Below are 25,300 nucleotides of genomic sequence, written 5' to 3' on the forward strand. Positions count from 1 at the left end.
CATGGATGCCACAGGGGCAACTATACCTCAACTTGATAATTTACTGAGGTGGGGTAGAGTGCCACATAGCCTACATTACGGAGGGGCCTTGCCTACCTAACTCGCCCTGGCCTAGGGACACCCAGAGCCCACCTCCCCCACCCAGACACCTCCACTGCACGCAAAGTCCGCAGAATGAGAGTGTACTCACCCCCTTGTGTCTGCTGTGATGTCCTTAAGCGCCAATCCAACTCCGGGTAGGCCACCGCCAGGATCCGGAACATCAGGGGGGTCATGGTACGACGGGCACCCCTCCCACGTTGGGAGGCCAACCCCAGCTGAGCCTCCGCCGTCTTCTTGCTGCAGCGGCGAATGTCCTCCCATCTCTTACGGCAGTGGGTGCCCCGTCTCTGGTGGGCCCACAGGGTCCAGACCTCCTTGGCGATGGCACCCAAATGTCCCTCTTCTGGTGGGCGCTGACCTACATGACATGCACAAGGAAAGAGGAACAGTCATCACCAACTGCAACATCAATGTGAGTGGCCCCCTCCCTACTCTGACCATGTGGCCCATTTATTCCCATGCTTTACTGTAGTATGACTTCTGCCCCCTTCCCTCTTCCACCCAGCCGTGTCCACCCAGGCCTAGCCCCTACAACATGCTCCCTGTGTACTAACCTGTTGGTCTGGAGGGCTGTAGAGTGGCATGTACTGGGGGAGGACCCCATCCACAAGTTTCTCCAACGCTTGTGCAGTGAAGGCAGGGGCCCTTTCCCCAGACGCAGCAGCCATCGTCGCTTCCAAACCGAGGTCACAGCAGCACTAGCAGTGTAGGTCCTCTCCTGTCAAAGGTCAGGTATCTAGTGATTGAACAGATAGAAAATGGTGGTGACGTCCGTGGCGGGGCGCATCATCACCGCCGGCGCACCTGTTCATTGGCTCCTGGGACCCATAGGGTCCAATGTTAACCAATGCAGCATTGCGCCACGGGCTACGCCCGCCTACCGCGACGGTGTGCAACGCCAGCGCTGTTACCCCACAATCCCATTGTCCCAGTTTAGAGGTCAGGCAGCCGCCATTTCAGGGGCCCACATGGAATCATTTTCAACTGCGTCACACATACTGAGGCCTACACTCAACACACATACAGGAAGGGTTTTGTGTCTGCTGTAGTCTTGTGTGTAACTGTGGGTACATACCTGGAGGAATAGTGACTGGTTCTTCGCTGTTGTCCTTCTTAGGCACCGTCAGCTGGGACATATGAGAAGATGGCGGAATCCTCCGGTGTACCGACTGCTGGTGGACCTGTTGACAATGGAAGAGAGACATTTAATCGTGACCTACCGGTTTGACCGTGCTACAATCCAGGAACTATGTACCCAGTTGGAGCCAGACCTGATGTCACCAATCCGCCATCCGACTGGAATCCCCCCTGACGTGCAGGTGCTGTCAGTGCTCCATTTCCTTGCAAGTGGGTCATTTCAAACAACAGTGGCCATGGCATCAGGGATGTCCCAGCCTATGTTTTCAAACGTCTTGTCCAGAGTGTTGTCTGCCCTGCTGAAACACGTAAGGAGATACATCATATTCCCTCAGGTGGAGGATTTGCCAACAGTGAAAGGTGACTTCTATGCCCTTGGACACATCCCCAACGTCATAGGTGCCATTGATGGGACCCATGTAGCTCTGGTCCCCCCCCGCAGGACTGAACAGGTGTACAGGAACAGGAAGAGTTATCATTCAATGAATGTTCAGATGGTCTGTTTGGCAGACCAGTACATCTCGCAGGTAAATGCTATGTTCCCTGGCTCAGTGCATGACGCTTACATCCTGCGGAATAGCAGCATCCCTGATATGATGGGTGAACTCCAGAGGCACCGTGTATGGCTATTGGGGGACTCTGGTTACCCCAACCTTTCCTGGCTATTGACCCCAGTGAGGAATCCCAGGACCAGGGCAGGGGAACGCTACAATGAGGCCCATGGGCGGACTAGGAGGGTTATCGAACGCACCTTCGGCCTCCTAAAGGCCAGGTTCCGGTGCCTCCATATGACGGGTGGGTTCCTATTCTACTCACCGAAGAAGGTGTGCGACATCATCATCGCCTGCTCCATGCTCCATAACTTGGCATTGCGACGCCAGGTGCCTTTTCTGCAGGAGGATGATCCAGATGACGGTGTTGTGGCAGCTGTGGAGTCTGTGGAGCCTGTGGACAGTGATGAGGATGAAGCTGAGGAAGACGAAAACGACAACAGGGAGTCAGTCATACAGCAATATTTCCAGTGACAAACAGGTGAGAACATTTTCATTTTTACCATTACATTAACTTTCACACATCTACCTCTATCCTGTACCTACATTTCACTCACTACTTGTTAATTGAGTTGTACCCTTCCATTTCAGTTTCACAAGTGTGGTAACCTACGTGTCAACTGTTTGCATCCTTGAAGGGCTTGTGATGTGTGACATAGGTATGTTAGCCTTCCAATGGGTAACCCATTATGAAACTGTAATTTTTAATACAGATTTACAAATCATAGTCTGACTCCATTTGTTTTTAGTGTTTCAAGGGTGTTTATTTAAGTGCTCCAAAAATGAAGGGGGGTTGTAAACCGGTGATGGGTGATGGTGGAGGAATGTCCATGGCAGAGTCCAGTCTATTAGTCTCACAGGTACATTGCACATCTGGGCATTGGAAGTGGAGCTAGGTCAGTTCCGATTTGGACAGGGTAACAAAGTGGGACAGTGGGGGGACAATCAGGGTGGTCTTATTTCCTGGCGGGGGTCTTGCCATCTTGCTCTGTCCTGTTCCTGGATCTCAGGGCCCGCTTGCGTGGTGGTTGTCCGTCTGCAGGGGATGGGGTGCTGGTGTGTTGGTCCTGTGGCGGGGCGTCCTGTCCACTAGCGCCGGCGGAGGTGGTGGGCATTTCATCGTCGTGGCTAGTGTCAGGGGCCCCTTGAAGTGCCACGGTGTCCCTCAAGGTCTTTTGAATGTCCGTCAGCACCCCTACGATGGTGCCCAGGGCGGAGCCGATGGTCCTGAGCTCCTCCCTGAACCCCAAATATTGTTCCTCCTGCAGACGCAGGGTCTCCTGCAACTTGTCCAGGACCGTGGCCATCGTCTCCTGGGAGTGGTGGTATGCTTCCATGATGGAGGAGAGGGCCTCGTTGAGAGTTGGTTCCCTTTGCCTGTCCTCCCTCTGTCGCACAGCAGCCCTCCCAGTTCCCCTGCGTTCCTTTGCCTCCGTCCCCTGGACCGTGTGCCCACTACCACTGCCCCCAGATCCCTGTTGTTGTTGGGGTGGTGGGTTCGCCTGGGTGCCCTGTAGTGGTGGACACACCGCTGATTGACCTGTCCTGGGTAGGGAGGTTTGGGCCCGCTGGGTGGGTGCTGTGCTGGTGTTACCAGAGGGTGTAAGCTCGGTGTTGGGCGGTGGCTGGGCAAGGGGAACCGACTGTCCTGAGGCCCACGATGGTCCGGGCTGGTCATCAAGATCCAGTGGGGCAGAGCTGCTGTCGTCACTGTGGGCCTCTTCTGGGGGTGGAGTGGTGTTGTCAGGACCCTCTGGTGTGGTGACGTTCCTTCGGGTTCCTGGGGGGGTATAAGTACATGATTATTGCATGTATGTGTTTCATGGAGTGCAATGGTTGGGTGTTCGTGAACCCCAGTGCAGGCATTCCTGTGTGGGGGCTTGTGTGCTGATGGTTGGGGGGGGTTGTGGGTCTGTGCAGTGGGCATGCTTTGGTGATGGGTGTCCATGCTTAGTTATGTCATATGCTTAGTTATGTCTTGCAGGTCTTGGGGTTGGGATGGGTGGTTGGTGTCATGGGTAGATAGGTGAGGATTTGGGGTGATAGCAGAGGGTGTGATGGTGGGGGGGTGTAATATCATGCAGGTAGGGTGGGGGGTATGATGGTTAAGATTAGACTTACCAGTGTCCGTTCCTCCAACGACTCCTCCGAGGCCCTCAGGATGCAAGATGGACAAGACTTGCTCCTCCCATGTTGTTAGTTGTGGGGGAGGAGATGGGGGTCCGCCGCCAGTCCGCTGTACCGCGATGTGGTGCCTGGATACCGTGGAACGCACCTTCCCCCGTAGGTCGTTCCACCTCTTCCTGATGTACTCCCTATTTCTTGGGTGCTGTCCCACAGCGTTGACCCTGTCCACTATTCTTTGCCATAGCTCCATCTTCCTGGCTAGGGATGTGTGCTGTACCTGTGAGCCAAATAGCTGTGGCTCTACCCGGATGATTTCCTCCACCATGACCCTGAGCTCCTCCTCGGAGAAGCGGGGGTGTCTTTGGCGTGACATGGGGTGGTGTAGGTGATGTGTGGGGTGGTGTATGCGTTAATGAGTGTGGTGAGTGTAGTGGTATGTGGTGTTTTGTGCTTGGATGTTGCGTGGATGATGGTGTTGTGTGCCTCTGTGTGATGGGGTTGTCTGTTCTGTGCTGTCTCTCTGGCCTTCTCTCTGAATTTTTGGTAGTAGGGGTTTGTGGGTGATGTGGGTGTGTGTTTTATATAGTATTGGGTGTGTGGGAGTGGTGTGTGTATGTGTGTCAGGTGTGTGTATTTCAAATTGTCCAATGTAGCGGTGTTTTGTAGATGTGTGTGTATTTTGAGCCCGGCAGTGTGTACCGCCAATGGAATACCGCGGTTGAGAGACCGCCGCGTGGATTCGTGGGTCGTAATGGCATGGGCGTGTTTCTGTTGGCGTGGAGGTGGAGAATGTGTTTCTGCCAGTTTCTTGCTGACCTTTGGTGTGGCGGTATTGTGTGGGTGTCTGAATTTCGGCGGATTCCGTGATGTGTGTCATAAAAGCTGTGGCGGTCTGCCGCGGCGGTGTATTGGCGATCTTCTGCACGGCTGTAAGCGCCTTATACCGCCAATGTTGTAATGACCACCTCAGTCTTCTTCACAGAAAAAAAGCCTTTTAGTTGCATGTAGACAGAAAGAAGATTAACAATGTATCAAAAAGTTTACCTGTTTTGTATATGTTCTTCTTGATAAGGGATTAGGCCATGACCTTAAGTAATTCAGAAGAGATAACAGAAGAATTTCCTGGATTGATTAGTGTGATTTCAACGTTAGAAGCATTTAGGCAAATTGAGCATGAGTGATGCATAGAATTATCTATTTCTGTGAGGGAATCTGATTTGATAGTGACAGCATTTTCCCTTTCAAGTTTCATGTTGATATGTGTGTCACTAACATATGTATGTTTGCTTACATTGAATCTGTCTTAGTGTGCGCAAGGAACCAGGCACATATAAAAAATCAAGCATTTGCAATGCAATGGGTCTCGCATTTCGTCGAGTTAGAGCTATTAGCATTGTAAACTCCTAACCAGACTTTTCTTGTCACATTAAATGGGGAAAAAAACGAGCGCGATCGCGCTGTGTAATAAAGAGAAAAAGTAGTCCAGAAACCATACAGAAAACATGGAGCCTCGTATGTTTCCAGTAATTGGAGAGTGTGCTTGAGGAGGGCTAATCACTGGAAAAGGCATGACGTATGCATGCCTTACACTAATGAAAGCAAGCGGATTTTAAAAGGCAAGCCCACAAACCAATGTAAGGGACTACGTGACATGGGCGTGGTTAGAAGCCCAAAGAGAGATTACATCAGGGAACGGAGCGCTTTGCGCTCGCCCCTAATAATCGGCAACAAGGGTGTGATTCTAGAAGAACAGAGAAAAGTTTAACCAGGTGCATCTTACTTAAAGGAGTCTGAACTACTCAATGTGGACAAAGGTGTTTCCAGAGAGGTCTAGCAAGATCAGGGGTCCTCTTGGCCTAGGTTCATAGTATGTAGACATTCATTTTATGTTTAGGAATATGAGTGTCATTCCACAATGCAGGTGTATTTGGCATCACGTTTATAGGTGAGTTATGCATATTTGTGGTCTCGAGAATTGTATAACATAAACAGTGTGCATTATGTGTAGGTCTAGGAGAACTCACCAGTTAACACAACGATTCAAAACAGCTAAGAGAGCAGTACAGTGACTTTGCAGGGCCCATGAGGGTGGTGTCAGTTTCTTAGATGATTAAGACAAGACAGCTTTGAAGTTTTTATAGGCAGCATGCTACTTGTGAGGTTGATTACTATTCCAATTTTAAATGGATCTGTGTGTTGTCTGCATAAATTTGATGTTCAACGCCGTGAGCATCGGAGATGAGACAAGGACACCAAACCATGTGAGTAATCAATGTTCTGGTCAAGAGTACAGATCCTTGGGAAACTCCCGAAGAGATGCTATTCGTAACTCAGTAGAATCTGGCCAGTTTGACTTGGAGAGTCTGGTTCTTAAGCAAGCACTGAAACAATCAAAGTGTGGCTGCACTTACAGTCGCTCTCAATCATTCGAAGTTGTGTTTTGTATCAATTCTATCAATAGCTGCTGACAAGTGCAGCATGTTTAGGTCACCCGAATTTCTCACTGACTGCCCTAAAATAGCATCATAGAAAAAACCTTTGAAATCCAGTCACTCTCTCTCATATTCTAACCTGGCAGCATTCCACCTTAACAAAAGTTAATATAATGACGTTTGCCTGACTATTAGAAAGCAGACATGAGCTGCTCTTCTTTTGAAAGGACTACAGTGATGCAAAACTGCCTTGAAAAGGCCCTTGGTTCAGTAGCCGATATCTAGCGAAACACATGTTGTGTGAGTCACTCCACATGAATGGACCTCTGTAAAAACTACTATATTCATATTATGAAGAAGATAATAAATCTGCTCTCCGTACAGCTTTTTCCTGTAATTACTTTTGTTCTGATATATGTTGAGCTACAAATTATGTGATTGTCTCAATACATTTTCGTCCTTCACACTCACCTATTTGTACATCGTCTAAATTACTGGTAGATGATAATATAACATACTATTCGGCATTTTCTAAATGCTGTAAATGGCAGTTGTTATTATTATCCAAATAATGGTACCCGATGTACTCAACTTGGATAGATGGAAGGCTGATTTGAAATTGTACATATTCATACTTGTGATCTGCAGTTCATTGAAGATGTAAGTGGTGAGCTGTTAACTAATATATAAAGGCAAATTTAATACTAACATCACATCCACTCAGATTTCAGTTGTCCTGTTAATCAGGATATAGGCCAATCCAAGTTCTAGAGCGCAGGTCGGGAGTTTACAGTTATTTTTAGTCTGTAGACAATGACATGTGCCCTCAGAAAGCATCTTATATGAGAGAGTCCATATGCTTTAATAAGGAAGGTTCTCCTTTCCAGCTATTATGACTAAACTGCTGAGTAATTATTACAAGAATACCCCTAGTACTCAGTCCTTCTCAATATTTGTCTAGGACCAGTACTGAAAATCTACAAACAAATGTAAAATATCTTACAGTTTGACTCAAGAAGGACTGTACCTAAACCTTCAAGTAATGTTGCATTACTAACTCAGATGCCTATGTGAATGTCTTCCATCCCCTCCCCTAAAGACTATCTAAAAACACTGGTAATCGCTAACGTTATCTGGGCTAAACTATGCGGAAAAGTCTACCATGCTTTCCTTTAAAGGTTCTTAGATTTCAAAAGATTCAGGGTTGCCCAGAAAGACTTTGGTCAAGTGAAATACTTAATTGGAAATTAGAGGAATGCCAAGATGTTATGCAACCACCCAGTTAGACAAATAATCAGAATATTCACTATGAAACATACGGTGTTCTAGGACTGGATCATCCCTCATGCACAATGGATCGTACAGGAACATCGCAGCAATTTTTCCCATCTTGTTCCAGCTGTTTCTGTACTATGTCCCAGGTATCTCTGATTGTTGCTGGGTATTGCACTCTGTTTGTTAGGAAGCCAGTAGGTGAGGTGAGTATAAAGCTTGGGGTAGGCCAGGGCTGTGAGCTGTGGCTGCCACAGACAGCAGCGGCAGACGCCTCTTAAGTCGCACAGCCAATGGCTAAGCTGCTTACTTATTTGCTGTTTGTTTCCCTATCTGCTGAATGAGCTTGAAAGCTGACCTCCAAGACAAAGTGAAGGACAAATGAGGATAAGATTTTAAAACAGAAAGTATATGTACATTGAATGGGATGGACCATCAGGATAATGATAACCAAAAGTGGTCAACATTGTATCTGAATCTCTCCAAAATGAAGACCATGAAGCGGGCATTTGTGAGTCTTGAAGATTAGCATGCTGGAGTTAGGTAAAGCACCCAGCTCATGCAATTGTATACTTTTTGAAATTCACGATGAAAGCCATCATCATATCTAAATGAGGATTTCCTAGCATTCTTGGAATCCTGTTTGTCACTTGAGCTTTTACAGATAGATATCACTGAGTGCAGAGAACCAATGTATTTATCAGAATAAGAAAAGTGTCTTGTCCAGTTTGAGATGCTTCTGGCACAAATAATGCTTTCATGTATGAAATCAGTGGGCAGGACATTAGATGTTATGGCAGGTGCCTCTAAGGTGACAGTCCTCTCAAATGAATATGCAAGTTACCATCCTACAAGATATGACATCCCACATTTCTGCACTCAGTAAGAAGAGGGAAGTGACTTTGGAAGTGAAAGCCGACTCCTTGGATGACAAGCAACTTTACAAGTTAAATTTACAACAACATTGGGTTGGTGCCTAAGACAATTCACCCTTTTTTAACAGTCTGCAGTGCCCTGTATTAATATCAGGTAGATAAGCAAGTTGATGTTCTGAGGTAAAATCAATGACAGATTTGGCTAAAAACATTGTTGAGAGTGTAACATGGTCTGGACCTGGACAAACATGGAAGACAAAATGTCTGTTGTGTTACAACATTCAAGCACAATGGCCCCAATAAAGTCCCTCAAGTCAAATCAACAAAAACATTTTTTGACTTGAAGGATAGTAAGGCGTTAAAAGCCACAAAAGTTCAAAAGAAGCAGCATAATCCATATAATAAATATAGCCAGTGGTCATACGGATCTTTGCAGAGTCAGAAATCTAAGCAAGCACAGACTCTGGACTATGGCAATAGATGGATTTATATTATGGCATTTAAGTTACATTGGCATAGAAAGATGATTCCAACGGGAAATAGATAATATGCTTTGTGTGGAATAAGCAATAATGCCATGAAGTCCTAAATGGAGTCAGCAACACTATCTGATTCTGCCCCTTTTCTGGGCACAAGGTCCAAACATTTCTTACAAAAAGCATTGCAGACTGATGTGCTGAGTACTTTTATACTTTAAAGTAATAAAGAGCTACCAAATTTCTATGTTTCATTGAAACCTGATGCAAAGGAATTCGATCTTCACCCTGTAGACTACCAAGGGCAGAGGAGTGAATTAGTTGCTAGCAAAAAAGCAGAGTTGACCAAAGGGGACATAGAGAAGCAGATAGATTATAGACGCAGTCAGCAACCTTAGTCCCTCTTGTCTCTGAAGGGTGGGATCAGAAGGACAGAGAGTTGTGCGATAAAAATCCCTGAGAAATAAGTGGTCAATATTACTCCAGTTGAAATAATTTAAGAGTTCTTGGTTAAAGGATTCAAGGAGAAATTGAAATGATTTAATTTCTGACAAGATGGTTCAGAATTTATTTGTTATATTTGCGCCTTTATACAGCTTTAAGGAGCTCTTGTTGTTTTAAACTGAAGTAATATTTTGAAAATACTGCGGTTACAACTTTAACTTGCACATTTACCTATGTAGGATGTATCCTCAGTAAAGTTCTTGTAACAAGCTTTTGGAGAGCAGGGGAGCAAACTCAGATTACATGAAATACTGATACAAAGCCAATTTATTGGTATCCTATGTGAATACTTTTTATAAAGGGTGAATCAAGATAACATACCTGTGTGAACAATTATAATCAACAGTTTTGCTATATTGGACCAGGACTATGAGGAAATAGCTAATAGCCTTAGTATTGTAGCCCATACAAATATAGGGTCCCAGCACTGACTTGAGGGCCAAATCAGGGACCCTACAAGTGATTCTTAGATAGAGGAGAAAAAAGAACATCCTGTAATTGTGGGGTTTAAACAAAGGAGTTCATAATGGTGTGATAAAATGTAGTCAGACAACACCTGCTTTCGCTGGAATTTCTTCTCCTGTCTGATTGGAATTAGCTACAAGCATAGAGCTGGTGAGTTGGAGTCTGAGCTCACCTAAGGGCACCAGTGTTTCCCTATTGTCCTCCATCTTAATCTCTTACAGTGTCGTTAGCTGAAACTTGGCAGATTGAGTCAAAAATGGAACACGAGGACTGTCTTTTTCACTGGGAGTATTGATGCATGCTGTCTTCAGGAAACCTGGGCAATTGTGATACTCAGGCTTGATCATTTTATTACACATTTTGAGCCAGCGCTGAAGCAAACGTATGGCAAACCAATTGGAGGACTTGTTCTACTGATTTATAGTTCTCTTTGTTTTAACGTCAAGCATTTTGTAGTTGTATGTAGAAATAGCCCCTACGTGAGGCTGGCTTGATGAATTGGCCGATGATGTTCAAATAGTTGACTTTCATAATGTGTACATTGTGTGAAAATTCAAGACACAGTGAATATTTCGGAAAGATAAAAGTTATAGGTATATGTCAGTGACCCTGCTGTAACTCTGATTCACCATGTTGTAAATTCATCCAGGGCTTAATTTGAGCCATAGTTCCCAGTGGAGCTGACCTGCACTCATTTTTCTTAATCGGACATTTCCTGCTAGTAAAGGAGGGAACACGCACAAAGAGGAAGCAAGGAGAAAGAGAACAATGTAAAAACCATCACACAGGTAAAAGGGAGAAACCTGCAAGAGTGAGTTGAAGGGGCATGGAGTGTCTGGTAGTTGAGTAAAGAGTCATGAGAGGGAATCCAGACTACTCAGCCTTGGTATTCAACGTGCTTTGGTTGGCAGCAGGCTTCTGAGTAGAGCTTTGGCAAATGGCACTTATTCTTCTACAAATTAAGCACTACAAACAACCTTAATATTTACAGAAATCAACTGAAACACTAGGTATTGGCAAAGACTCATTTAACAAAAAATCTTCAATTTTTTATCATTCCCCACCAATTGTAATGCCCAGTGTCGCAGGGAAAAGTATGTGTGTTGTACCTGTTAGTTAGAAAGAGGGCGATGAGGTACAGCCACAGGAGTGTGGAATTTAATAAAATATCTACTAGTCCATGGGACAGGTTGCTTGTGAAATCTACTTGTCCTCTAAAAAAAATCTACTTGTCCCTTTGGTGCCATGTAATGCTGCAACAAATTATAGCAGCCATTTCATTATGTAAGAGCTCTGATAATAGCCCCTCTGATTATGCCTGTGCTACTGCTATAGTAGAGTTGAATACTTACAATTTCAATCCTTACTATAGCAATTTCCTTGTTTTGCCACCATCCCACAAATCTATATACTGGGGCCGGAGGAAGCAGTAAGCAATAGTTCCAGGGCTGAAATGCCCTTGAGTCTGCAAACCTACTAATTTGCATGTTTTAAGGATTTTCAGCAGCTCTCCTCTAATCTTTTCCCATAATGAGAAAGGTTGGACATTTACTCCTGACAACGGCAGAAGTAGAAGTTTTTTCAGGGTTGGGAATAAAGTGGTTGGAGAGAAAGTGAACTTGTAAACACTCAACCAATTTTTGTGTGAGCAAATCTACACATGCATATTTGCTCGTGCTAAAATACAGTTCACAAATATTTTCTAGGAGTAGGATTTCCTGGTCTACTACTGTAAGTTCTTGTGAATTCATGAAAACCACTAATGCAAAGGCATACCATGGGTGCACTTTTGTGACTTTCTTTGAGAACTGGGTCCCTAATTATGTCTGGCATTAATAAAGATATTTTGATTAAACTTCTATTTCTCCCTCTATCTATCGGCTGGCTTTACTGTGAGTGATTGCATTCTGCTCGTCCACAAGGAACATATTGGCATACAAAATAGTTTTGATCAGTACCAGGAACTACTGTGGCAATCAGTGGTGTAGCGAAACTGGATGGAGCCCCACTCCAGACTCATTCAAGGCAGGTGCTGTGTAAGGGGGCCTCTTGCAGGGGACTGCGGGCCTTTGTTACGCCACTGGTGGCAATGTGTGCTTTTTGAAACCAAAAGTTTGTTTTCTTTTTGCCAGTGTTTGCTACAATGGTGTCACAACAATAAAATGTCACAGAAGCCATGTCAAAACAATTCATGCATTGACAAAACCAAAAGACTAAAAAAATGTCGGATTGGTTGGCTTTGCCAGAGTTTGTTTATTTTTATGCTTCCCAAAACTGTGTTGAAAATGGTTACACTGAGGCCCTCATTACGAGGTTGGTGGTCATCAGACCGCCAGCCTCGCTGTGGCGGTCTTACCACTGCGGACCCGGTGGTAAAGACCACCACATCACAAGTTGTGGGGTTTGACAGATGGCAAACCTCCACAACGCCGACTGGCCCGCTGGTGCGGTCGCACCGCCGTGACCGGCGGTGAGCACCTCCAACCCAGCAGCAGGCCTCAGAAAGACTCTGGCAGAAGCTCACCCGGCGACAGGAATCCCCATTCCCATTGCCGGCACTTACACGCCCACACGTCCATAAACATGCACACACCCTCCCCACCCGTCCACATACTTACAAACACCCTCACCGACCCTTCACGCACACATGCATTCACATAAGCACCCCTTGGCATACGCATACATTCACACAGACACCCCCACTCACTCTCATACATGCAGACACAGACCCCCATACATGCAGACACACCCCATTCACTCGCATACATGCAAACACACACCCCCATTCACTCGCTCACAGACACGCACTAATACACCCCCATGCGCACACATACACGCACTCATACACCCCCTATTCGCAGACATACATGCACCCAACTCTCCTCACCACACACACACACCCCTTTCGGACGATCGCTTATGTCCTCCATCGAGGAGGTCGTCTGGGAGGAGATTGGTCCTGGCGGTCTTGCATCGCCAGCACCGCCACGCCAGCAGGACTCTGCCAAGCCGTATTACGGCTTGTAATACGGTGGGTGCAGTCTTGCTTCCATAGCGTTGCTGGTTATGCAACTGCCTCTTCGGAGTCGGACCTCCGCCCATAAATGACCAGAAGTCCTCCAATGACTCCTAATATGGCGGTCAGGACACCGCAAGCAATGGCGGTCTGCTGGCTGCAGCGGCTTCCGCGGTCTTTCAAAAAGCCGACCAAAGTCAAAATGAGGGCCTGCGTTTCCATTAGGAATATTCTTTGGAAATACTAGCTTGCATTAACACATTTTACTAAATGACGCTTCAAAGAAATAGCACCTAAAATTTCATAGTAGCTAAACAACGTTTTTCCTACTTGCATTTTTTTTAACCATTTTATTTTGATAGCAAAGAATCATCATCACTCTTGCTTACAAGCTTCTGCAAACATTTGCATCTAATCAGAGAGCATTCTTGGAGCATTATACTTAGCCTCATATTGTTAAACTTTTTTAACGTGTACTTTATTTTTTGTGGGACCACTGCCTGAATTGCAGTGTGACCTTAAAATGTTTATTTACAGCGGTCACACTAATAATGAAGGTTTCTCATTAATGAACCATAAATACAAGTTTGAACAGCATGAACATTAGCTTAATACACATATTACCTCAACTGCAGACTGTTCCCTTCTCTGTAAACTTGCAGCCAAAGGGTTTGTGCTGAAGGGGTTGGGTCTACTTGTCCCAAGGACAAAATAAATATGAAAACGTGTTGCCCTTGACCCCATCCCTGTGCCAAAACCGGAAAGTGAAATTTTGTAACTAAGAAAAGTAAATAATTGCACGACTGGTGGTGTTATACTTATGCTTGGATTTAATGAGGTCCACAACATGATGTGTTGCTGGTGGACTTATACAAAGTAAATATTAAAGGGGGGCATTTTAACCATCAATATAAAATGCCGCAGCTAACAGTGGTAAGGTTCCAAATTCATGGAAATCAACAATCAAGCACATTACTGACAATATAATTGCTGGATAGGGCATGTAAAGTGTATGCTAAAGTACTTTAAATCATCTACAGGACCTGGTGGACAACAATACTATTCTTAGTGGCCTACATGCTGGTTTTAGGAAGGTGTGGGCACCATCTAGCTGGTACTGGTGCTACATTTGACATGTATGAAATACTTCAAACTAAAAACTAGACCTCTTCATAGATCCGTGGTCTTATTATATATTATGCAATAGGCATGTGAACCTGCTTTGTGCTCCCCTGGGGCACAATGGTATTACAGAAAGGGCCACAGGCACTTGGGCATCCTCTTCAGTAATACTCATAGCACTGGCACATGCATAGTACCAGCGCTATCATGCTACATTGGTGCCTCATTTGCAAGAGGGGCGTTGCCCCATGCAAATGAGAGAATCAGTTTTCCTCTGTGCCCTACTGCAGACGCGAATGCAGAGGCAAACATGCCTTTGTGTGCCATAAAAAGGCAGCCTTTTGTGGGGGGAGACAGGGGGTACCATGGATCCCCCATACATCCCCCTGCAGGCACGTGCATTCACTTACTGTGCCCTTCTGCAAGGAGATCTCTCTCTGCTCTTGAAAGTGCAGGTGGCATGCCACTGCACTGTGAAACATGGAGTGGCTTTGAAGCAGCCATTCTGTATTTCCCTTGAATGCGTTGCCTATTCACGGCTGCTGAGTAGGCAGTGCACATATATATATATATATATATATATATATATATATATATATATATATATGTCCCAGAAGTCAGAATTCAATTCTTACTGCTTTGGTCATGTTAAATCATTTGGATATACCGATTGGGCTAGCTTGCCTACATCCAACGTGTACACAAAACCACCACAATTAGGGCGAGATGTGAACGGCCAGGCAACTGTACCCAGCTGCCACCAATGTTATCCAAGCATGTGTCATGGCTCCAATTTTGTTATGTCCGTTCATTAACAATGTTGGTGAGTGCGAATACAGACCTGGGCACTCCCAGTCTGGTTAGCAATAAAAACGCCAAAACGTTGGTAACAAACTATTCAGTGCTACTTGTGCTAGCTGTCCATTGTCTACTTGGGGATCTTGAAGCATATTGCTTTGAAAGTACATTAACAATTAATAGAACATTGGAGCTCCATTGAAAAAAAATGGAGTGCTCTGTGTTTCTAATGGCTGGTAAAAGCCAGAGCGCCAGAATTCCAGTGTTTTTTTTCATAGCTGTTGCTGTGAACAAAAGCCTCACAGAGACCAATGGGGTTTTAATCCTCTCCCCCTTGTGAGGCCTTTGTTTTATTTATTAGAACATTCTGCCCTTTTGTGGCAGAATGTTCTAATAGCCTTATAACCCTTCCTAGCTGGGCTATACCAGCATTAAAGTCCTGCTCCCTTGCTAAAGGCCCTCCCTTTTGGCTCAGGCCTTTAATGCTGGAGCAGGCATTTATTGTTCAGTATAGCCCACTACAGCGGGCTGTAAGGCTATATTAGAACAATGGAATGTTGAGAGCTCTATTGAAGACAATGGAGTAACTCTGGGCTTATAATGGCTGATATACGCCTTCTATATGTAAACAATTATGCGGCAACCCTGTAACACATGGACCAGGGTAAAATTATTTAGAAACAAACAAAGGGTCCTTGTGGGGGAAATGTCAGCCTTGACTTCCACTGCAAAAAATCACCAACCCAAATGGTAGAGTACATCCAAACTACTTGTATAAATACATTTCTCCTTCCATTCCTTAGTTATTTAAACATTTTAATTGTTTTTTGAGGTATATATAAATCCTTTCTTATTTGCAAAAATAGAGAAAATTGAGAACAGATTCCATTTATTTTTTCCAAGATAAATACAACATTCCTAAACTGAGGTGTTCCTACAAAGTGATGGCGCAGTGAAAAAGTGAATAGGTCAAAAGGTGCATCCGTGAATATTTATTTACAAATATATACACATAGAACTGTGGCTGATAACTCATTCCGTATTCACAATAATACTGCATCCATTATTTGCATGCCTTAAATTGACAACTTTTTAAAGTACAGTCCACAGTAAAATATTGTTGACGTTTTAACCCTAAGGGTAAATTAATAGCCAGCGGGTCAACATCCGGACCAAAGAAATACAGTAGGAAGCGCCTGAAAAAAAATAATCAAACAACATAATCAGGCATAAGACCTTGATAAAGTGATATGTACGAGTTGGACATGGCCCCACTAGGAATATAATCACAAGGACCTAACCAACTATCCAACCAACAACTTACCCACAACACGTTACAAAGATCAATCACCTCAGAAAACTGGTATGTAGAAACCATCAACATATATCCTAACAACGAGATCAGCTCAAACTGAATCCAGCAACAAGCCTTACAAGGAATAAACAAATGTGATAAACAAAAGCCTTCTGCTCCAACATTCTCTTTTCTTTCTTCATGTTTCTCCCTTTTCATTTAGAGCATTCAACCCTTATTGGGTGGAATGTTCCATTAGCCTTACCGCCCTCCTGCTTCGAGCTATTGCAGTTGTTAAAGGCCTCAGAGTTTTTAACAACCAGCATAGCTCTCAGCAGCAGCAGACTACAAGGCCATAATGTAAACAAACGAGAATCTGAGACACTAGCCGCAACAAACATTTACAGTCAAGGAAGCCAGAAGACCTTAAGAGAGAGTCTTGGTTTGACTAAGTTGGCCAAAGGATATAAGATAATATGATGTGGAACCAACAAAGAGAAAAATCAATGCGGAAACTGATTCCGATGACGGCTGCCACTTTATGATGCAAGAATAACCTCAGTGGTCACATGCTGAATACAGTACTCCCATTATATGGAGCCAAGGCCACACTGGCAACACCATACCACACAGAGTTTTGGGGTATATATTAAGTCTGCTGTTTTTGAAAGATTCCAAAATCACATTTTGAAGATTCTTTTGTAACTATTGCCAGGTACCCAAAGAACAGCACTAAGGTTGGAGCTAGCAGGAGCCTGGTTCCTGATATAATTGCCTTATGTTCAGTCTTGTTATTTGCTAGGCTTCCTGCAAAGCTTTATGGGGACGTATACAAAATATCTTTATGTGATGTCCCGAATATGAAGAACCATAGACAGTGACTAATGTGAGTGGATGATTGCAGGTGGGGGTCACTCACTTTTTGGTGAAGGGCATATACTTTCCTCATTAGACTTTGACCCAGAGCAAGAGAGAGAGAAAAAGACAAAAGGGGTAAAGAAAGAGGAAGAAAACGATGAAAAAAGACAAAAGGAGAAAGATGAAAAAGAAGGTACATTAGTCTAATAAAGTGAGTATCTTGGGATGGATAAAAGGTGTATGATGCCATGGCCTTCTGAGCAAAACTTTGGATCCCAGCAATTATTATTTTACAAATTACGCACTAACCAAAGGATATGTAATTGACTACTCTGTTGAAAAAATTCTAATAAGAGGATTGGGCACTTGGAAGCATTCGACAACCCAGGTGTAAATAATTCAAATATGAAAATTGAAAGAAAGTCACTGAATTAACTCACAAGAGAACTCGCAAGAAAGAAATACTATTTCCTGCTCATTTTTAAGAGGGTGCATATTGGCCAATATCAAAAACTCATTAGAGGAATATCTGGATGACGTTGCACCAGAAATGTTTTGCTCATGCTACACAACATTCAAACAAGACGTAATATCAGTATGGGCCTGTACTGCAAAATGTAAGCCAGAGAAGAGCAATCTGTTGTCGGATGGGGGGATTTAAACAGTTAAGCTTTTTTATGTTGTATTGTTCGAAAAAGAGTTACAAAGGTGAAGTTTAATGACCATGTTTTATGGCAATGGCATTCAGGACCCCAAAAATCCAATTTTATTATAATACAGGTCGAACCCAATTGGTATAGACCATTTGTTGGATGGGAAAAGACCTCCTTATGGTTATGGACATGCAGCCCTGCCTCAAGTGCCCCAACTGTACTGATTACTGGATCTCTAATGCTGATTTTTGTTGTCATAGGAAAACATGGATCATGCGTGTGCGCCATGACATAGGCCTGTCTCGAGGATTGTGGTCTTGTCGCCCCAGATGGTGCACCCAAAGCGCTACTATCATAGTGGTGGAAGGCTACTGCCTTCACCAGAAGTTAAGTAGCACAGGCGCCGTGGTGGCAGCATACGATGTAGTGATCAGTACAAGTTAACAGGCCCTTTTTAACCTGTGTCACCAAAGTGAGGCCTACAGGCTCACTCATTTTAAAGTTCTATTGTGTGTGCTTGACTCAACCTTGGCCTACATTGGTTTGGTGTGTAGCGCTGCACAACGCATGTGTGATTTATATGTGCTGGGTATAGTGTGCCTGTCAAGGGTACAGTGCAGAGATAATGCAGTACCATGCTGTGAGTGCAGGTTGAATGCATGTGCTGGGTGTATGTGAATGGTGAAGCACATGAAGGATGTAGTGCTGTGCAGTACAAGTATGTTGAATCATGTTCTGGCTCTGTGTGCCTGTGAGTGGTACAGTACAAAGGATATAGTGCTATGCAGCGTATGAATGTTAAATGCATTTAAACAGGAGTATGTGTGCTTGTGAAAGGTACTGTACATGGCAGACTATGGGTTCCATTTTGGGAGACCCAGGGCTCCATTGTGAACATGAGGAAAAGAGGTAGAGGAACACCCCCAGATAGGTTTGTGTATTGCTGCATTCCTGTAGGGTGGGTGGGAAGCACACTATTGGGGGTAGAGACAGGCTTCCCCTGTAAAGCTCAAAGGGTACCCTTTGATTTAGGGAGAGGTCACAAGGAAAGGTCCTGGGCACATCTGAGGATGGAGATGGGACTGATAAGAGAATCCTAAAGTATAGAGCTGGTGCCCTGGGCTAAGCTTTTGATGCACATATCATTCAGGTGTAAACTCAATAGTCACTCCCATAGCCTGTGTTGTAGGGCTATCAGCTTTAAAGTCGCACGTGCCATGGCAGACAACTTTAAAGAGGAAAAGATGGAAGAGGAGTGGGCACTTCAGAAGAGAACAGACCCCAACATAAACTTCAAAGACTGTATCACATTTGTCATCTTGAAATGGACTATAAGAAAGGGAGTTGAGACCCCAAAAATTGTCATCTGTCAAGCAGTCAGATGGGCTATGTGAGGGGGGAAAGCTCAGCAAAACTTCTGCTTGTGGCCAGGACTGAGGGCCTAGGCCTCCTAGTCTCCCTGCTGGGAGAGGGTACGTCATAATCTAAGAACACTTGCCTTGGAACCTGAAGCACCAGCGCCTGCCTGCTTGCCAAGACCAGGGTGCCCGATGTGGAAGAGGAGAATGTTGGAGGGAGTGAAGCCCATTAGAGAACCATGTGAAATGTATTCCTTTTGCATGGTGTGAGGAGACAGTTGGTGCACCATTTGTGCTGTGGGTCCATGTGCAGAACGAAGTTGGTGACCCTTGTATGTCAGAGCAGGGCCACCGTGAACTGAGCCATGTGCATCGCTGCACTGATTGGGCCAGAGCGTTACGTAGTGAAAGGCTTCTCTGAAAATATTGCCTTACTGTGAGGGGCACAGCCCTTATGCGGAGGTGAACTATGACCCAATGTGCCAGAAGGTGCAGTGGTTGAAGACTTTAATGTGGCAATCAGGGTGGAGCTGTCTGTAGGGAGGATACAGTGACCCCATATGGCAGGGGGTGGTCACCGAGACAAACAAGATTTGTGATCTGGTCGGAGTTATCGCCAGAGACATGAGACAGGAGACCCCTGCATGCCTGCATTGAGACAAAGGGTTCTCACCAGGATCACCCCCTCTTCCCACCTAACATGGAAAGATCAGAATCTTGGGTTGCTGGAGTAGTGCAACTGCATGTGAGGAACATTTTTGACCTGAGAGTGCTGCTCGTTCGACCCATGGAGTGCTCAGGGACACTAGTCGCTTTGAGCTTGCAGGTGGGGGTAAGACTGATTTGAACTCAAGTCAGCTCCAGGGCACCTTGTTGCGAGAAATCACTTCAGTGCTTTAACACTGTTGACTTTAAAATAGAGTCAGAGTGGACTTTTGAGACTTGGACTACTAGTGGGGCTTACTCCAGATGTTGCCTACAGTGATTTGTAAATAACCACTATTGCTAGCAGTGAGTGGGACCTGGGCGATAACCTAAAAGAAACACTAGAGCCTTGAACTTAGGTGGACAGTGTAGTTTTGTGAGAATGTCATGTTTTTTTGTGTGTTGCTAGCGGCAAAACCACAAAAGTAGGTATTTGGCTGGACGATCTTTATTGCTGCTGCTGCATGCATGTTGTGCGTGAGCCTGTGTTTACCCCCCTGAATCCACCTCCTTTCCCGACAGAGCCTTGGACTGCTCGGAGCATGGTATTAATGAGAGTCAAGTGCTGAAGGGGTAATTGGCCCGGTTGCTAAGGATCCATTGTAGGTAGGGCCATGGGACATCAGGAATAAAAGGCCTCAACCCCCATGGTTGGGCCCAGTAGCTCCTTCTTGCCTGGTGGCCCTCTAAACGCTGTTGCTAGTCCCCTATGTATGATCCGCATCACTGATAAAAGGTAGGACAAAGTAAAGTCCTTTTTAAGTTTGATGTGTTTTGTGGTTTTAAGAGTTTGGTTTATTAAATTATATTATTGTTATATTACTTTAAAATATTACTGAAATAATTGTGCTGTTTTTTGTGTTACTTGAGGTTTTTGTGTGGATTATAACCAACACAATACATTTTGACTTGACTTGAAGGCTTGGAATATGGAGAGGGGAGAGGAGAGGTTAGTTCTGTTCATTTGGACCCAAATGGAATGAGTTATTTTTTATTTCTGTTAAATGTAAGGACATTTTCAATCATGCATGATTATTAATTAGATTTTAACAACATATAAAGTACAGCAAAAAAAAGAAGCATATTTAGATTGATTTGATGTGTTTTCAAATATATTCCTTATAACTGCTTTCTCTTGTCTCTTTCCATGCAGGTGGAAGGCTTCTCAGTGGGCTGCAAATTTTCTCCAGATGGAACCATTCTAGCTACTGGAAGTTCTGAGGGAAAAATATATTTCTATAATTATAACACTGCCAGGATTATCCATACCCTTCCTGCTCACAGTGAAGCTTGTGTCAATCTGTCTTTTCATCCAGTACTCCCATCACTCCTTGCAACATGTGATTGGGAGGGAACTATTAAAATTTGGCAGTAATGCTTTTCTACGAAGAACCAGTATTAGGGTGGGTGATGTTGACTGTCTGTTGTTGTATTTAGAGTTCAGTACATTGTCTGATAAACCACATTAATTTTCCCATTATGTACCATAAATAACATTACTGTCCTACAAAGGTACATGAAACCTAAGTTAGTTTCTCACTAACTCCTTCTTGAGTGCGTGCCTTTGTTATTTTAAAAATATGGAAACCAATTGAAGCCACATGACTGACACAGACAGTACCACCAGTTTGTTGCTTATTACACAGATTAAAGCAGTTTAGAACTACTACTGTCAAAACACTTTTACCCTATATTACAAGGGGCATCCAATATTTGTTTTGATTTGTCTTTCTTTTTTCTTCATTATGGTATACAGAGCATTTTATAACTTTTGGTCTCTTGTTCTCTCTCTCCTTCATCCAGTTTTCCTCGCAGTGAGGTATAGTTTTAATGTGCTGAGCCCTTTTCTCAGTCTAAAAGTATCCAAGAGGTAGAGAGTTTCTGAACCTTTAGGATCCTCATGTTCATCATCCCCCTCCACAGTCAAGAAACAGTAGTCAAAGCCAACAACACTTTCCCTATTGTCATGACCAGACACATGATAGTCAAGGAATTTTAATATTCCTTGGCTTATCAACTACATCAGTAATTGATCACTGCAGGGTGCACTCTTTCTTGTCCTTTAGGTTTGATAATAATAGGGTTATTTATAGAGTGCACAGCAAATACTAGTCACTATTATAAACCAACTCAGAAGTACTCATTTTTTTAATCTCAATGGAATGTACAGCTGTGCTCGGGCTCTAGCGTTTGGAACACGTACCCTACCAGCGGTGCTTATTCCACTGGTCTCTCTGACTGGCTAAGCCAGGTGAGGTATTTTTTTGTGTTTCATGTATTAATTTTGTACAGTAAGCTTAACTTATATTGGGTAAATAATTTAATGTGAAGTTCTTGAACTATTTTATGGTCAGGTAGTATTCGCGAACTTTTTCTTTGTGACTAACTTATCATTGATTTTGTAAACTCTTTGCTGTATTGCCCTCATATCATGGCCTCCTATCATTATTTTAGTATCTGACTCATTCAGTGTCTTAGTATCCACTCCCAGATCTAGGGAGTTTCTTTTGACAAGTCGGAAAATGGCTCAGGAGGTTAACACTCGCTTCGGACCTCCACAGTGATCGGAAGGTCACAAGTTTGATTCCCAGCAAGACAGGCTTAGGTTTCCATCCTCCAGAAGGTGGCTGTTTGAGCACCATTACATTTTGTAATAGTAAAATCTGTTATTTTCAGCCTTTAAAAACAGAAGGTGGGTAAAATAAAGTGAGATATGATCAACACATTGTTGTTATCAGTATTATTTTTAGAGTGTAATATTGAAAGCTTCACATACTTTATTACACAAACAGAGACTAGTGTTATGCAATAAATCCTTTTATTCTGCACCTACAGCATCTACTTTAAAAAAATCATCACATCACCATAACATACACTCTAGAGTTACAACTAGCAACACTATATAAACCCATGTCTTAGAATCCTCTTCATCTTATAAATGCTGCTCATGCAGAGATAAGTACCTTACTATTTATTTTATATGTGTTATGCCTGTTGTTTAATGTCTATTGTTAAGTGGATGAGTACTTCACATTTATGGAAGCAAGATAGTGTTTTGAGTTGATGAATATGTATATTTTTTTAAAGTTTATTATACTTAAATTAGATATTTTAAAATTGATTAGGCTTTAGAAGTTAGTTTTTTAAATTGATTTTTAGAATTTCAGTTTTAAAGGGTTGTATCTTCTCACACATGTTCCCACGAGATTCAGTGACTGGCGTTGTTTGGGGAGAACTAATTGCATTATTTTCAGGATATGCAAGGACACTTCGTCACATGCATGTTTTTATACAACTCTGTTAGCTTTGGAAACAAATCAGTTGAAAATGTTTTCAACTAAGCTAGCCTGAGCATTTGGAGTGGTGCGTTGTAAGTTGTAAGAGCTCTTGAAGACACGGGTGCGCAGTGTTGTTTAAGAAAGGACAGAACTGTCAGAGACCCTACATTGTGCAGATAAGAGGTTTTTTAAAGCATTGTGTGTGTATATTATGCAGATTTGGTGACAGAATATAATATATTGCAGACAGTAAGGGATGGCAAGTGAGGAATATTGTAGTACTGTTGAGCTACCAAAGATTATTGTCAGTAAAGATGTTTTAAGAAAGTTTATTCAAAATAAGATGAACTTGGCCATGAAAAAGACCATAAATTCTGTTGTGGTACAGAAACAGAGAGATAATGAGGTATATATCTGATGACCAAGGGTGTCCTTGGTGGCTCACAAAAGTGAGGTGTGCCTGGCGGCACACTAGAAGATGCCAAAGGTGGTGGAATGGAGGAGGAATGTGATTGGATGTATGATAAAGGCGATTATGAAATTTTCAGTGAGTCTGTACTTCGTCTTCAGACTGAAGATGAGTAACATGAATTTGAATGATGATTTAGAAAAACCATCAACCACAAAGTCTGTTGTAATGAATACTTTGGTGGAGAAGATATTTCCCCATTTGATTAAAGACATCCATGTAGTCCAGATTGGTGGTCATTAGACCCCATAGGAAAGTTCATAAAGGAATGGATTAGGAAGAGTGAAATGTTCATGACCAGTAGTACGAGACAAGGTGTGGTATACTCCAAATTTAGACCCAAAGTTGAATTCATTTTTGTTAAAATTAGAAAGAGACCCGCATAAGGGTTTAGAGCATTCATTAAAACAGTGAAGAACAAGCTACTCTACATATTGGGGCCTCAGGCTATTATTTTGGATAAGACATAAGAGGCTAATCTGAAGAATATACCAGTAGATTTAGACTGTCTTAGAGGATGTAGTCAAAGATCTGAGTGTTTCCTAGGCTATTCTAATGCAAGCCTAAATGCAGAACGGCACAAAGTGATCCACATGAAAATTAACCCCAAGCTGAGGTACATGGAGGGGAAAGGATCCAGTGAGGATGTAAAACATTTATTAGTTGAAGGAGGTCTTGTTAAGAGTGTTCAGATGTATGTGTCAACTTTTACAGCTCTAGATAAAGCATGCAGAGGATTTTTGGAAGCAGTGTTTTTGGCAAGGTCAGGAGGAGTAGCCAACTTTTCGGTTGTGGATGGCCAATGTCCTACAATAGTTTCCAAAACAGGTTACAGCACACACTTTTAAGCCTCACAGGTTTCTGTCCCCACAGAGAAGAAGCAGAGATATCTGTGAAAAGGGCCAAAATACATTCAGAATGCAAGGTGAGTATGGAGGTTTTTACTGGTTCTTTCCCCAAAAACGTAGGAGGATGTCTAAGCAATTTTGTACAAATTTGGTTTATGATTACACAAGATCCTTGGATGATCGAGAAAGTGCAAGGATACAATTTGGAATTTTCATGAAGTCCAGATCATGAAGCAGTACCAAATCAGTTGGTACAGAAAAATGATGTAATTGAAGCAGTTGATTGCAAGGTTTTGCAAATGTTAGAGAAAGATGCAAATAATCAGAAAATAATCAAAAAGGCTTTATAAGCAATGTTTTCTTGGTGGAGGAAAAGACAAAGGGTGGCATCATGTGATCAATTTGTGGGGAACTGAACAAGTGTGTTACAGATATTTAAGAATGGAGGGAATTTATCTATTGAGCGATATTTTGCATGAAAATGATTGGATTGTGACAATGGATTTGAAAGATGCCTATTTCATATTTCCAAAGAACAGCATAAGCCAATCTACTCTTCAATTCAGATTCAGAGACAAGTTTATTATTGGGAGTGCAGAGCGCTGTGCAAGACCAGTTTATAAGGGTAAGCCTGCAAGCCGCACATGCTCATTGACTCCAATCAAAGGTGGAAATCTTGCGTTTTAGTTCATGTTTTTACTCTAGCATCTGTTATCATTTAAATGCAGAATATCTGTCACTCATGTTTTGTACTTCATCATAACCCAATCTGTAAACTAGAGGCTGTGCTACCTGCTCGCTACTTGCCCGCCTGCCTGCCGTGACCCGGGTGCTGTCCTATTGTGTTGCGTTGTGTTGCCGGCTGCAGTGTCATCCTGGAAAAAAACCTACGAAGGAAAAACGTGGAGCCCTCCCGGCTGACGTGTTGTGCCATCCTGGGAAAACACTAGCTTAATTGTG

General features: G+C 43.4%; 1 protein-coding gene across 5 annotated transcripts in view; it reads left to right on the top strand.

The window, feature by feature from the left end:
- The window catches only part of WDR25 (WD repeat domain 25), a 648,317-nt gene that overhangs the window by 597,151 nt on the left and 25,866 nt on the right, over window positions 1-25,300 (top strand). For 2 of the 5 annotated variants that reach the window (XM_069208330.1, XM_069208331.1), the window contains exon 7: window positions 20,899-21,148. In XM_069208330.1, the coding sequence (XP_069064431.1) occupies window positions 20,899-21,120 (222 nt within the window). In that variant the 3' untranslated portion in view covers window positions 21,121-21,148. Of the gene's footprint in view, window positions 1-20,615; window positions 20,695-20,898; window positions 22,469-25,300 lie in introns of those variants that run through there. The other 3 variants (XM_069208329.1, XM_069208332.1, XM_069208333.1) reach the window with 2 other exon arrangements.

This window comes from Pleurodeles waltl, chromosome 9, assembly GCF_031143425.1.
Source record: "Pleurodeles waltl isolate 20211129_DDA chromosome 9, aPleWal1.hap1.20221129, whole genome shotgun sequence".
NCBI lineage: Eukaryota > Metazoa > Chordata > Amphibia > Caudata > Salamandridae > Pleurodeles > Pleurodeles waltl.